This window comes from Hyalella azteca, unplaced genomic scaffold (assembly GCF_000764305.2).
Source record: "Hyalella azteca isolate HAZT.00-mixed unplaced genomic scaffold, Hazt_2.0.2 contig1071, whole genome shotgun sequence".
Classification (NCBI taxonomy): domain Eukaryota; kingdom Metazoa; phylum Arthropoda; class Malacostraca; order Amphipoda; family Hyalellidae; genus Hyalella; species Hyalella azteca.
Genome location: NW_025931403.1, coordinates 4,014 through 19,742, shown reverse-complemented (window position 1 = coordinate 19,742; position 15,729 = coordinate 4,014). Strand labels below are relative to the sequence as shown.

Sequence of the window (15,729 nt, the reverse complement as noted above, 5' to 3'; positions counted from 1 at the left end):
CATATACTGTTATTGTTAGTAGGCTAATTGCAACATAAAAAATAACACCTCAAAAAAGACAAAAAGCTGAAAAAATCAAATAAATCAAATAAATCATGAAAAAATCAAAAAAATCATTGATTTTTGATTTAAAAAAAATAATAAAAATTGCCAACCCTGCTCTCTAGGTACCTTTGCTGGCCTTCAAAGAATGATTGTTGCCATATGACTTGTGTGCCAAGCAAAAATGTGACCACATATCACTGATTTTATGTGATCTTCACTAGCTATGCACTGCTTTGAATTTGCATTTTAATGGAGGTGTTGGTTTTGGCTTTCTGCTGCCTTCATTATCTGGCACTTCCCTGTCTTCCAGGCATTTTGCAGGATGTTCTATATCTGCATAATGGAAAGCAACAGGTTTCTCATCAATGGCGGATCTCATCATACCAGCCACATACCTGTCCACTTATGTGATTAGTATTCCAACTGGTTTCTGCTAAAACCTGGAACAGTCTGCCAGTTTCTTGCTCAGATAGGTACTTTGTTGCTGGTATTTGGTTGTTGCTTAAATGCAGAACTGTTTTGTAGAGTCTTTGAATATTGAACACTGCTGTTTTCATCCATTCTCATTCTCTTTAGTGTCATATTTTTGTTCACCTTCAAACTTACTCACAGTTCCCTCAGTATGTAATGTGCCCTTGAAGTTATTTTGGACCAGATACAAGACATCCTAACTAGCTCTTTGTAAAATATATAAATAAATAGATAACTTAGTGACACTGTTGCCGGGAAGCTTTTGTGGCTTGTGTAGCACAGCCTATCTGTGCTTATTTATCCATGTTATTTGCCTCTGGCCTTGCCTTTACTTCACCTCAATGTCTTTGTCCTCTTCTGTTTCAGTCTCTGTTACAGAAATTTAAATGCATTTAAATTTCTGAAAAGAGTTTGTGGGGCAATAGCAATCTTTACAATAAATAAACATCTGTGCAAATTACAAAGACTAAGATCTAAACATGATGATGAATGGATTTGGCTCGTCTTCTCCAAGCACAGACATTGATGCTAAAGAAGTTATTCATGTGGAAATTCTCAAGAAAAGACAAAGGTAAGGTGCATGTTCAATTACTGACTAATTTTGTTTATAGAAATTGAGCATTTTTGAAATGCTGGACAGAAAGTCTAAGTATCTTGGCTAAATAGTCTTCAGGTTTGTATCAAACTCTCGTTCATCTTGCTGAGCATGCATGGGAGGTTGGCAATATTAGCGTAGGCTGCAAATTATTTATCAAGTTTTCATTGAAGTTCTCTCTTAATTTTGAAATTATGGTGACACTAAGTTACTTAGCTAATAAAGTGAATACCATCAGGTTTGAAAAGATTGCTACTGAGGTTATTTCCATCAAGGGAACATAGTCTTATGAAATTGATCACTTGAGAATTGAGATATCTTCTAACCACAATTTATGAGCTGCCAATGTTGAAAGTCAAGTTATAAGTCCTCAATGAGGAAATTATGTTGATGAACATAATTTAAATTGATTAAAACCTTTAGATTGTATCTATGTAGATGGTGCATGGTTGATTTTGTACTTGATTTGATGAATTTAGGATATAAATATATTAGACTAGATCTAGAAATGTTTTTGAATCATTTGATGTGTTGTGCAGTTCAGCATCAAATGCTGACCTAGAGAATGCCTTGTTGCATCACCTGACGAGGGATGGCAACGTCGTGACTGATGCGACACTGACAGAAGAGGTCCTGCCTGTGGAGCTGCGGTGTCACATTATTTCTGTCCGCATTATCAAAGATGATACCACTTTCAACGACTACAAGGTTATTACATTTCTCATGTTAGTAGTCAATGTCTCCTATAATGTTTTGGGAACAATATATTTATATAAAATACATCAATTTGGTGCATGGTTTGACAAGTTGTCAAATATTTATTGAAACAAGCTGCTTTTAATATGATCTAAACTTTGCCAAAATGTTGATTGAAGTTCTCAGATTACGATCAAACAGTGCTCCTTTATTCTTGAAATCTCTTTTAACCCATTAATGCCAAGAATTACTTTCTGAAATATTTTGGGCTTCCTGTGGGAATATTATCACCTGTGATGGCAATAAATAAAAACATGTTCAAATATTTATTTTTCATTGTATGTGAAAAATTATAGCTTGGCTCCATTTAGAACTGGGCTAAATATTTTATGATCTAAATGAGTTTAGAAACATTACTATATCACATGATACCATAATACAGCATTAAAAGTATACTCACTTCATCCATAAAATTTCGCATGTAAGGTATAAATAATATATAGTTATTTTCAGAACAAACTTCTCACCTTTCTCTGCTATGATATCAAGCCGTTCAGTCTGACACCTGGTTCTAGTAATCTTTGAATGTTAACTGAACAGGGAGTAGTTGGCACAGCAGATACAAATGATGCCAGAACATGTACAAGTTGTTTATCAAAACTATGCATCCACTTGTATATTTATTTGATCACACAAATTTATTATGAATCCAGTTTTCTCCACTGGTTTCAAATGGAACCGCTTGGCATTAATGGGTTAACCTGTGTGTATTTATTGATTAACAATGGTTGTCATTTAATTGAGTCGATATGATTGAGAGATATGAGAAAAAGTTAGCTTTAACTCTGCTTGTCTTGTTGCAAATAGAGGTAGGTAATTCTTACTTTTCTTCAGATTATTTAAAAATCGTAGTGACTAGGAGCATTTTCATAACAACATTTCACTGTATATGAGCCAGCATTGACTGTGTTTGTCTCATCAGCATGTCAACTGCAGCAAAGCAGAGCTTCAGTTCCACACCTACAGCCTAGAGGACTCGGGCCCGGACACTGAGGAACTTCCTGGCACAGAAGATGACCACCAGGAACCCATCCCAGCTGCAACTCAGTGGCTCCTGCCCTCCACTGACTTCCATAACTTATGGGACAACCTCATCTTCGACTCTGACATTAAGAATGAGGTATTTATTGACATTTGCTATAGCTTTGTAATTTATCCAAAGTTGCTATTCATCAAGAATTAATCTACTCATTTCAAAATACAAGATATTTTAACTACCACTTTTATCAACAATACACCATGAAGATAATATTCTATTAATGAGGATAATATTCTATATGAAGCCTTTGTCTGCACCTTGGAAAAGCTGTTGAGAAATGTGAATGAGATGAATTACTGTATTGATTATCTTCATTTCCTACCTGATCAAACAATGAGATAAAAGATGTATTGTCGCTGACATGAGTAGGTAGAAAAGCAAGCTCATCCTCACAGTTTGCCTTAACAGATTCAATCACAGGTTACTGACTATTCACCCACAATCAATATTTTATTTTATTTTGGATCTTGGCCATCAAAAATTTGATCACTGTTCCCCAACAAAAACCTGAACATTTACCTCTGATTGAGCAGGCACTTTTTTAACCAAGAACATGGGAATTGGAGCAAGCCCCACACATATTGCATAAATACAGAACTACCATCATTGCTACATGATACACTTGAGTATGTGTGAAAGAGAATGGAATGTTATCACATGTAAGATTTGATGCAATGTTCAAAGGTGAGCATTGTAACTTCAAGTAGGCACGCAACAACTGCATCAGAGCTACATTCACAAATGTTCAGTGAGTGTTCAGGTATGAATCAGCCTGCGGGACTGTATCTAATGCCAAGGCTCATCTAGGATATAAGTCATACCTTTATGTCACCTGCTTGTGTCACTACCTAGGTTTCTCCACAATCTTTCATCGACTTGCAGAAATAGTGAGGAAGAAATGAAGTGTCCAATTGAAGCATTTCCCTTAGAGTCTCTGAAAAGTTCAACTGAAACTTTTCAAAATGAGCCCTGAGTGCAGACTTGCAGGTTGAGTTTCCTAATCCTGATTTAGGTTTGAAATTTGAAATGAGAAAAATCAAAGATCGATTCTTCTGAAGAAAAACTACTTGAATAATTTGATGAGAAAATTAGCAGTTTGCAGTTAGTGCACAATGATAAAGTAAAGAATATAGAAAGGGATATTGAAGAAAAACTGATGTGAAGATCCATTGAGTATAGTTGGTGTGTGAAGATTTAGTGAATGAGAAGCTTAAAACTCCAGAATTGTGGATTCATAACTCCAAGTTACAAATTGATGGAAAATATCTTTTGTTGAAGTTGATCAGAAATTCAAAAGCTTGCAGCCATATTTAGCTTCAATTAAATTGTGAAATTTACTAGTATAACAGAACAAATCATAAAGTTACGGTACCAAGGATGTATGGAGTCAGATTTGATGACAGAAATGGAAGATATTATTAATGAGATGTAGGATATTAAAACCATACTGCATAATTTTCAGAAGAACGAAATCAGAATGAAATTAATCAACTTAAATTGATGCTACAGAATGAAACTGATAATAACATAGTACTGAACAAAATATTAACTGATTGTATTAACAGTCTTACAGTTTCATGAGTTTGGGAGTCTGTAGGCTTTAGAAATTTTTCTTCATTAAAATGACGTGTTGACATGTCTGGAATAAGAATTTATAACACACCCATATCACAGCTGAGAGGTTCTCCAGATATTGGGGTTTTGATACCTTGATGCTGAAATAAATTTTGATGTGAATAATCAGAAACTTTCAAATTTCTCTTGTCCCATTCAGGAAAGGGATGCTACATGTAGAAGTTATGTTTACAAGCAAGTCACTATAATCATGGATTTTCATGTAAAGGAGTCTGCAATATCAATAAAAAAATAGATGTAGTTAGAAAGGGTGTCATGGTGCATATCAACTTCCTTGAGAAAGAATTGCCTGCAGTAAAATCAATAGTAGAAACTATTGATGGAAAGGTAAATCAGGAAATGACAGAATTAGCAAATCTTGACAAAAAATTAATTCAAGAACTGATTGCAGTAAGATCAAATTGCAAAAAAAAAATAATAATTTGAAATCCCTCAACAAAAAAGTATCTCTGTTAACAGGAATTTATTTTTCAATGGCAATGGCAATATTGATGAATATTCTGAAATCTTACCCAAAAGACAACAACAAAAATGTGCAATTAAATTCTTTGAGAATACCTACTGCTTCTGTATCTGATCCAAGGGACATTGATCCTAATAAGAAAAATTTGTTCATTGTGATATTCCTATAAAGAAAAATAAAAATCCTGCTTATAGTTTTTACACCCATGGAAGACATAATAAGTGTATTTCAATTTTACTTCTTTAAGACTATCACATATTTCCAAGACAAACAATTGGAACAAATTCAAATCTATTAATTCTATTCAAGTTATCTTTCATTTCATTTTTGGTTTTAAAAGCCTGAAAAACCCTTATTCCATGGTTTTAAAACCATGGGTTTTGGTTTTAGATTGGTTTCACAGTGATTACATTGCTTGCATGTGCCCTTTGCAGAGTTTTGAGAACTGTGTAATAGAATTTATAGAGTACTGATAGTTTTGTGTTGATCATTGAAGATGTGCACCCAGGTTCTGGAAAGTATTTAAAAAATCTAAATCAACTATATACTCCAAAGAAATATCTCCCATCATGACACTAGGTCAAGTCCCAGGTTTTGGTCAAGAAGTGCATGGTCAATGAATAGGTTTTTTATCGGGGCCAGTGATAAAATTTTTCATGGCCAAGATTTGAAATAAGATTGTGGGTAAATGGTCAGTAACCTGTGATTAATGCTGTTTATACAGACTGTGATGATGAGCTCACTTTTCTACCTACTGATATTGGTATGTACGCAATTTCCATCCCATTTATTATGAATTTATTTAAATTGCTTCATCCAGTGAACGCTTTTTTTCTGTGCATTTATAAGTTTGTCTTTAACTAGGATTGAAGCTGGTTTATTAAACTACTTCTTTTACTTCAAATTTAGTATTGAAGAACTGTAAAGTCCTTTTTCTATCAGGAGAAAGAAATTACAATACACAAGATATTGACTCAATGTCTCTGAGCTCAGTGTTTCATGGAAACAGCTCTTAACATCAGACTGCTTAACCATTTGTTTACATAATCTTTTTTGCCATCAGCAATGACGAAATAATTGAAGAGAATTATCTCAGTATTTTTAGATTGTTGTCCTGATTGTTATCACCTTCCGCAGCTTTTGAGCTATGTGAGCACCGCTCTGATGTTCTCGGACTGTGGCATCAACCCAAACATCATCTCCTGGAACAGAGTTGTGCTGTTGCATGGACCTCCAGGAACTGGTAATACATACTATAAATGGCATCTTTGATTGAATTCTATGGTACTAGCAGTTTTTGGAATGAGAATGTTCAACCATTATATGTCGCTACTGTAGTTAATGTCTCTTATGTTGCTCGTGTAATGTCTTCATGCTGTGCAGGAAAGACGTCGCTGTGCCGTGCGCTAGCCCATCAACTAAGCATCAGGCTGGGACACCGATACTCGTATGCCCAGCTAATAGAGATAAACTCGCACTCGCTCTTCTCCAAATGGTTCTCCGAGGTAAGCATGCAAGCAAGAGTGGTTATAATCAAAGTTTAAAACTGCAGCTCTCAAAAACCAGCTATGTTCTCTTGAGAATTGTCTCTCATGACAAGCATTACGTCTCTCTTGACAAGCTCTCTAATCTCTTGACAAGCTCATTACGTCTCGCTTGCTGATTCTATAATCTAAATATCTTTTGACATGTTCACTGTGGAACCTATTTTCCATGCAGATGATTTGTCACAGGGGTTTGAGCTCAATATATCATGTGTTTAATAGGATTTAAAAGTTATTGAAAAAGCAGAAATAACGAAACGAATCTTTGCCTCACCTACATACCTATGGTATTTTGTGAAAAGTAGGTCCTCATGAGTACACCGTATTCAAGTCAGGTATTGTGGATACCAACTTTCTTACACAGGTCTGTTATTGATTTGAATCTGATTTAACTTGCCAAGCTTAGTGCATCATTACCTTCCGGAACATTGCTCGCTGGTCACTTTTCCTGCTTACCACACGGTTATTGTGAAATATTCTATGCAATTTCTTCGTTAGGGTATTAATCGGCCCTTTTTTTTAATCAATATTTTAGTTTTTGAACAGTTAAGGTTGGTTGACACATCCCGAATTTGTGCTGGCTACAATCCTTTATATTCTCCAACGCTGAGCACCTTGATGGCAAATGTTTGGTGTCCACAGAGTGGACACTGGATGCAGCATCTGTTTCGTGTACAGATTTTACCTCACTGCTGTACATATACTGCATTGCATGCAATGACAGTTAGTGTTCGATGTCCACAAATTGGAAAGCTGGTGCATTAAGTTTTCACTTCAACACTGGGTGCCATAACTAAATATATTTTGTGGTGACAGAGTGGCAAGCTGGTGCAGAGGCTGTTCAGCCGCCTGCAGGAGATGGCAGACGACCCCAGCTGTCTAGTGTGCGTGCTGGTTGATGAGGTGGAGAGTCTCGCCAGGTCGCGCTGCTCAGAGTCGGCGTCGAGCGAGCCTGGCGACGCCGTGAGGGTTGTCAACGCTCTGCTCACGCAGCTCGACCATATCAAGAGGTCACCTCACGCTTATTTGTGGAAGATATTTCTTATTTGCTGAATATTCGTTACATTGCTTAGCTTTTTAACGTTAGGGACCTTTTTTGCTCAATATTTGAGATTTTGAACAGGTAAGGTCAGTTGACAGATCCGGAATTTGTACTGGCTTTAATCGTTCATATTCCGAGCTAGACTTGACTGTTCATATCTTTGTGTATAAACGTGAATATTTATGCAGTTTTGATTGAAGAACAGAGCATGCTTTTTAATTAACAATTATCTTATTGTTTCTTTTTCAATAAGCCGAACAACATTTCTGCTGTTGTTGGGAAATAGAAAAACATATCACCAAATGAAATCTTACTGGAATATGACATTACCAATATTCAGTATTCAGTCTCAAGTAAGTGAAGTGTTATGCGACACTTGAAATTTGAAAATGACATAAGGTATTGACATATAAAAGGTACATATATAAAACACAATAACTTTTATATACATATAAAACGACATATATAAGGTATTGTATTTTGTCCGGCTTATTGAAACAATAAAAACAATAAGAAAATTGTTCTGAAAAGCAAACTCTGGTCTTCGATCAAACCTGTATAAATTAAGAACTTCTGCCTAGCTACACCAATAAACTTGGATGTTTATTGTTAAGAAGATTTATGTAGTTTTGCCTAAATTAATTCAATCAATTATGAAATGAATGTTTGCTTTTCCTGCTTACGTGAGAAATTTTGCAAAAGTAAAATGTAGTTAGCAAGAAAAATGAATTAAATCATATTTCAAAGTCTTCATGATTCTAGATGAATCTCGTTACCATGAATGAATGCGTTACCATGAATGTTTAGCGTTACCATGAAGCTGTTCAGTGAAGACGCTGATCTTTACTCCTGACTAATAGTGATGATTAATTTAGTTCAGTGGCAGGAACAGTCTTTGTGTTGAAGTCTATAACAGAATGTCACATTGGTTTCAAATCTTTTGGTCAGTTTCACTTATTGTTTCCAGAACCCAAACCCTACTCTTTAATGATTGTAAATTTCTTCAGAATGATTTTAGAGTCATTGAAAGTGGAATCTGTGCACTTATCGTACATGGAGTACGTGCTAATAAATAATATTGCATGGAGTGCGTGCTAATAAATAATATTGCATGGAGTGCGTGCTAATAAATAATATTGCATGGAGTGCGTGCTAATAAATAATATTGCGTGGAGTGCGAGCTAATAAATAATATTGCGTGGAGTGCGTGCTAATAATTAATAATGGCCTCTACAGGAACAGCAACGTGCTCATACTGACGACATCTAACGTATCTGGCACCATTGACCTGGCATTCGTTGACAGAGCAGACATCAAGCGATACATCGGCCTGCCTTCTCAGGCCGCCATCTATCAAATATATTTCTCCTGCATCAAAGAGCTGGAAAGGGTAAGGACTGTGGGGGGAGGGGAGGGGTAGTGAAGACCAGAGGTCACAGTGGGGGGGGGGCAGAGGAGACCACAGTGGGCAGGAAAGTTCGAGCTGTTACCGGACTGCACGAGCATTCCAACTCCAGTTTGAACAGATTAAAGATGTACGTTATTAAATCGTGGACAATTAATTATGTTCATTGTTACATCGCCGAAAATTAAAGACGTACGTTATTAAATCACGGACAATATTTTACTTAACGAGTTTACTGATTGTAATGTACGCAACGCAGGGTCATTTATTGTTAGCTAGGTTTCAAACTTTCTGTTCTTTTAGAATTTTTTTAAATAATTTTAATTAAGAATCGTACGTAAAAAAAGTAAGCAAGTGCGACCAAATATGAAAGAAATCAGTTCCGTTTTGTCGCTCTGCGGTTTTTCTTCTCTGTGTATGTCAGAAACGTATAGGCTTGGCGGCAATTGTCACAGATGTTATATGTACTCGTGTTATGTATATGTTAAATGAGTATTATTTTACGGTCCCGAGTGCGCTTATCTCAGTAGCTGGCTGTGTTGAAGCGTAAGTGCGAGTGGGAAAATTTTTTCTGTCCAGCGAAATTCTTCTATTAATTTCATTTCATCAAACTTAGTAACATTACCGAATGCTGTTATTGTGGTGCCGGTAGTGAGTCATGTGAGGTGCTTATGGTTTTGTCAAGTGCTGCATTATCGCGTGTGTATTGATGGCGGGCACGATACGCCTCTCTGATTAAAGTCAAAGTTCTCCGGAAAAAGTTTGTTTGCACCTGCATAACAGGACGATTTTTTTGATGGGTTGCCTAGTATAAAGTGAATTGTTGCCATGGTGTTGTGCTGATATAGGGAAGTAGGAGATGAGAGTGCCTGGAGTGCAAGTTTTGTTGGCTCCATAGTGGTGCTCGTTGGTCGCCAGCTGGCAAGAGGCAGGTCGCTGTGAACTCCCCGGAGCGTCTGGAATGATTGTTTTTGCGGTGCTAGTGAAGGTGGATGTTATCTTGATGATCTTCAGGCAATCCTGAATTCAAATGCTTCGACAACATTCTATTTAAGAATTTAAAAACGGAGAAAATGCAAGGAAACTTCACCATGTTTTAATTTGAAATGTTTTGGAGAAAAGCTTTATAATTTCCAAAAACCTGTTCCATGAAATATGACACCGGTTTTTCCCATTATTTTCTTGAAATATTTTCTTATAATATTTTCTTGGTATTCATTTAAATTTTAAACTCTTGGCTGATTTACAATTTAAGCTAACAAATGATCGTCATTATTTCCCAGCGAGTTACAATGAAATTGAGTTACATTTCAATCGGCGCGATGAAATTATTTAATCATCTAAAACATAGCTAATGTAAAATTATAAACAAGTTTCTAAATAATGAAGTCATTAAACAAGTTTGTTCGAGTTTTTGGATTAATTATAATGTGTAAATATTATTTTATTTGACTGGGTGTTTTCTCACAGGGAGGCCTGGTGAGCGTGTCGCGGCCGCTGATGACGTTACGGGAGCTGCAGCTCACAGACTGCGTGTCTGATCAGCTGCAGCTCACGGTCCGGCACGGCGAGGACAAACTCAACCAACCCTCCATCCTGCTCTGGCAAGTTGCCGGGTGAGTTGTCCTTCTGTCGCCTCCAATACTTCTTGCGGAGATGTGATGTCTAAAAAATTATTCACTTGCGCAACTCTTTCAACAATCGTCCCACTCCAGTTCAGAGACATACTTGTATAATTAACGAAGTTTCAGATAATTGTACAAAGAAGTTAATTAATTTCTTTGAGATTTCGGTGGGAAAAATTGTAGAAAACTTGAAATGCGTCTAATTTCAGCTTCATATATCGAAAATTATTTTGCAATTTAGATGACTGGTGGCAGTTACAAGGGTTACTATTACCCGAGAGTTAAGGAAGATTGTTTCGATTGTCCGGAAGCTGAATTTTTAATTCACGACAGGAAAAGCGTGGGACTGAGCGGTCGCAGCCTCCGCAAGCTGCCTTTCCTGACGTACGTGCAGCGTCTACGCCGGCCCCCGCACACGCTCGAGGCGTTCATCGCAGGGCTCGAGGCGAGCGCCGCGCAGCACGCGCTCGACAGCCAACAGATCGCGCAACATCCCGCGCCACAGCTCTAGTTCTCTTGTGTTTAATGTGTCGAGTTGTTACTTTAAGCGTAGTATAGCCAAGTATGGAAGTGACTTAATGAGCACAAGAACTCCTTGAATAGTTATGTTTGTTGTGTTGTTCTTTTGTGGATGTAATACTTGTGCTGTTCTTTAATCCGTCTAAGTTTGACTTGTGAGAAAGGCTGTGAGATTAACAAGTGGGCATGTCGCCCTTATATTCTTAAGACTTGGAGGTAACTTCCATATAATCCAGTTGCTTTTGTTCTTCCGCAAGATTTTATTTAAACATCAGGAAACCGAGTTCGCGTTCACCAACTGACAGTGTATATGATTTAATGATTACTCAACTGGCATTTCAAAAGTGACGATGTCAAATCATCGTCCTTACTTTTTTCTTACTCACCTCGCTATATTTGATGACAAGATTTACTGGCTCAACCAACTGGCAGGAGAGTTTCTTACTCGCTGCCTGCGATATCAGCAATATGTAGCATAACATTCATGGATACAAATAGGCCATTGAGTAACGAATAGTATTGTGAGGGTAGTAGTTTATTTTGTTATTATGTTACAATAATACATATAAACAAGAAGAAGCCCGTGACATGATTATCCTGTTACGGTTCTTAGAGGCCTTTGCGGTTCTGTCGACGTCAGTAGAAAAATTGACAGTGATCGCGCTATCTATATTTCTTAACTGGGCTCTTCTACGTCGTGGAATCGTATTGAAAGTCACAAGCAATTGTGTCTTGCAAACTGGCGAATTTATGACAAATACCTCAAGGCGCTAAATATATTGCAACTTCGTATTCAAGGGAATGAATGATTCTCAACCCTGGACAGCATAATTTTCATACGTACTTGCGCTTGGTTTGTCTCGATAAATAACTGACCAAACCTCTATGCCTGTTGCCGAATGCTGACCAAAATTGGGTAAAAAAAGTTGCAGGTTCCTCTCGGCATCTAAAATCTCCACAGCATGAACACGATGGGGCAACTTGAAAATCTATTTCGCTAACTCAAATTTCCTTATATTAAGAGAAATTCCATCAACTATTTGTTGGGCATCTTTGTTTTGTCCATAGTAATCAACAAAATGACCTTTTGGGTCAACCAGGTAGATGATGATTGTGTGGTCCACCTAGAAAACAAAATATACTACTGGTTTGAATAGATATTATGGCATTCTAGAACCTAACCTTTATTTGTATTTGTTATTTATTGAAGTGACTACTCATGAGATAAAAATGAGAATGAGAAGAATTTCATGAAGATATATTCAACATAAGGAAGGAAAGCCAACGTGAAATTTTTGTCAATACAAATGAGACGATGAAAGGCTACTCACAATGTAATCCTCATCCTCATCTTTGGGCCCTGCACTGAAATACACTCTGTAGTTCTTGCATGCTTCAGCAATTTGATCTACAGAGCCCGTGAGGCCAAGCAGTTTAGGATGAAACTCAGCAACATAAGCCTTGACAGCCTCCACGGAGTCCCTCAGGGGATCCACGGTGATGAAGAGCGGCTGAATGTTCGGCAAATTTTTGTCACCATCTGTACACAAGTAAAACATTTTTGTCTTTTTATGCTAATTGATTACTATGGCAATCTTGTCATCTTACAGTGATAAATATATCAGTTAAATCAAGACAATTCTAATTTTTATTAGGAGTATGAAATTAAATAAATTTATAATTAATGGTGATGAAAATTTACTTGAAACTGAAGTTAATTCCTTTGAATATCAGGTCAAGAACATTTGAAATAAAACAAATCTGTATTCTAGAATATGGTCATGTTAATTCACATTTGCACTCCTTAACTTGGACATATCACTATAGGTACCTACATTTGTGAACATGGATATTTTGCCTTATTTCTCAACATGCTTTTCCTCATATACAGAAATGCAAATATTTTTGTAACCAGTTGCACGTCAGGGCCTAGGTTAAATTATAATTGTTTGAGAAAAACCCTTACCAATTTTGTCGACGATGGTTGCAAGTTTTTCTAGCTCATCAGGACAGACATCAGGGCAGTGGGTGAAGCCAAAGTATATGAGCAACCACTGGCCGAGGAAGTCTTCACTCTTCACGGTCTTGCCGTTGTGATCAATTAGCTCAAAACGACCTCCTATGCGAGCCTTGCCCAACACGCGCCGTCTTTCTTTCTCCAGAGCTGATAATAATGTCAAACTATATAAACAATATTTACTTTAAAGGATTAGCATTTAGCAACTGATATAGGTTTTAAATATTATCACCTAAAATATTAGAGCTTACATTAAATACATATAAGCAGAGCATCACTTATGACTTATGAGGTAGTACATAACTACATATTATAAATTAGATGCTGGTAGATAAAATGTATTGATATTGATCAATGCAAGATAGAAGCACAAAGAATAGTAGATAACCCTTCAAGAAAATTTTGCATACTACCGCACCTATTTCCTTTTCACGTTTTAGATAGAACATGAAAGTAAGTGAAGCAAGGCCTATAGCTGAAGTGATAGCTAGGGACCTCCATGTGATGGGCTGCTTCCAAGACCAGGATTTGGTATCTTTTGACTCAGGCTTGGAGTTCGTGCTATGCTTAATGCTCTGATGCCTGGAACTGCTGAATAGCCTGGCTATTGGAATGGCTTGTGTCTGAAAAAAAAAAAATGAAATGGGGGTTTAAACAATACATATGACTTGGTTGGTCAATAAACTGTTGTTTATTTACAACCATCATTACAAGTTTACATATTTGACAATGAATTTCAAGTTGAAACTTGACAATCTAATCATTTTCTGAAAAAGGCAAAAGACAAGAGAGCTATAGGTGAGTCACTGAAAAGAAAATATAACTCTATTTCATCATTGAACAGAATCTACCTGTTTATGATTCCATCTTAATTTTAAATTAGTTTGCTTGAAAGACAGTCAAGGTTACAACTTGCTGAAAACACAATAGATATCTCAACAACAGAACTTGAGAGTAAGTTTAAAATAAAAATTTTTGTAGTTTCAATAATATTATCACATACATAAATGCAGCAAAATTGCATTTAAAAGTGATATTTTCTTAGCTTTAGCCTTTAGTTATGTGAAATGAGTTAATTGCCTTAAGAAGACACTGAAAATGTATATTTTATTTTCATTTAATTTAAATAATTTATTTGACTGTTTGTGTAGAAAGAATATTATGGTTTGAGACTTTTAAATAAGTCTGAATATATTAGGAATCCTTTGAGTACCTATACTTGTAATTGCAGATTTCAAGTGGTAAATAAATTAATAGATGATTAAGTTAAAAGACGGTTTTAGACACATAAAAACTAATTCCAACACAGCTTGGAATTAGACACACACAGCTCGCTCCGAGCTGTGTGCAAAAATTAAAATTTTCTTAATTAAAAGCTCAATAGCTCTTAATTAAAAGCCTAATTAAGTAGTGTTCAATATTCAAAAGTGTTCTAATTCCGAGCTGTGTCGTATTCCAATACAGCTCACACAGCGATCAGAATCGAACACAAGAGGGTCGAAATTATGAATTAGGTAGTAGAGTTTGAAGCTCGGCCGGAATTAGTCTCACAAAATGCCAAATATAGTCACACACAGCGTCGGAATATATGGATTTGGTAGGTTTGCATTCTAAAGGCTTTTAAATAAATNCTTTTACCTGTCTAATTGATCTGAAATTTTGCACACTTGTGTGAAATCAGAGGCAATGCATGAATCAATTAATAAAATAAATAATTTTGAAAAAAATTATATATTAAAAAAATTTATATATTAAAAAAATTGAAAAATTAATTTTTTTAATATTCGAAAATTAAATGAGAAATTCATTGTACATCTGTGAGATTGGAGATACTGGATTCTTTGGAAGTGTTGTCTTTAAAAAGTAATTTTTAAACGTATATTATTGGTAGTGCGTCTGAAACTATGTCCAAAGAATTAAAAATGCTGTGTTTGAAATATTTCCCAAATATAAATTTGCATGTTCTACGTGTAAATAATTTCAAAATTGGTTCTTTCTTCAGGTATAAGGACGTTATTCCTGCTCGGATGCGATCAAACCTGGTCTATGAGTTCTGTTGTGCACTAAAGTGACAGAATATAGGGATTTGGTAGGTTTCCATTCTAAAGGCTTTTTAATAAATATGGCAACATTTTATGACGTTTCATCGTTGCTGACACCGACACGTAGTGAAGTGTTTTGAGAGTCATGTGAAGGCAACAGAACTTACGTAATGCATACGGTTTTTTTTTTTAGTTTTTCATTTCTCGATGCGTCCTTAATGTGTCGGAATATACCGCGTTTACCCTATCATGGATACCACTCTGCACTCTCAAGTCTCATATAGTCATACTCATTCCAGCATTTCAGCATAGTGGCAAAGCAGAGATTTTTTTAGATTCTCCATCAAGTTCATTTGTGAGTCCTATTATTAGCTAGTAGACCAGTAAACTGTAAAGTACCTAGGTAGCTATCATGAATAGTGAATTAGCTACCAGACTTATCATTCATAAGAAATTGGTTTACCTAAATCTTGAGTAAATGCAGAAATTAAAAATGAACGGATTCTAAAAAATCTCTGGTTTGTCACTAGA

At 36.1% G+C, this 15,729-nt stretch overlaps 2 protein-coding genes across 2 annotated transcripts; one reads left to right on the top strand and one right to left on the bottom strand.

The window, feature by feature from the left end:
• The first annotated feature begins 882 nt into the window (after positions 1-882).
• LOC108679607 (pachytene checkpoint protein 2 homolog) lies at positions 883-11,718 on the top strand. Its single transcript, XM_018168262.1, has 9 exons — positions 883-1,087; positions 1,651-1,819; positions 2,790-2,987; positions 6,142-6,247; positions 6,388-6,509; positions 7,365-7,558; positions 8,827-8,980; positions 10,466-10,611; positions 10,954-11,718. The coding sequence occupies exons 1-9, from the start codon at positions 996-998 to the stop codon at positions 11,129-11,131; spliced, it is 1,359 nt and encodes a 452-aa protein (XP_018023751.1). The 5' UTR covers positions 883-995; the 3' UTR covers positions 11,132-11,718.
• Positions 11,655-13,779, bottom strand: LOC108679608 (protein SCO1 homolog, mitochondrial; the record flags this gene model as incomplete). Its single annotated transcript, XM_018168263.2, is given in 4 exon segments — positions 11,655-12,263; positions 12,471-12,679; positions 13,106-13,303; positions 13,575-13,779. Coding segments are annotated over 4 exon segments (747 nt in total), but the record flags the coding sequence as incomplete, so codon positions are not given.
• Positions 13,780-15,729: the final 1,950 nt, after the last annotated feature.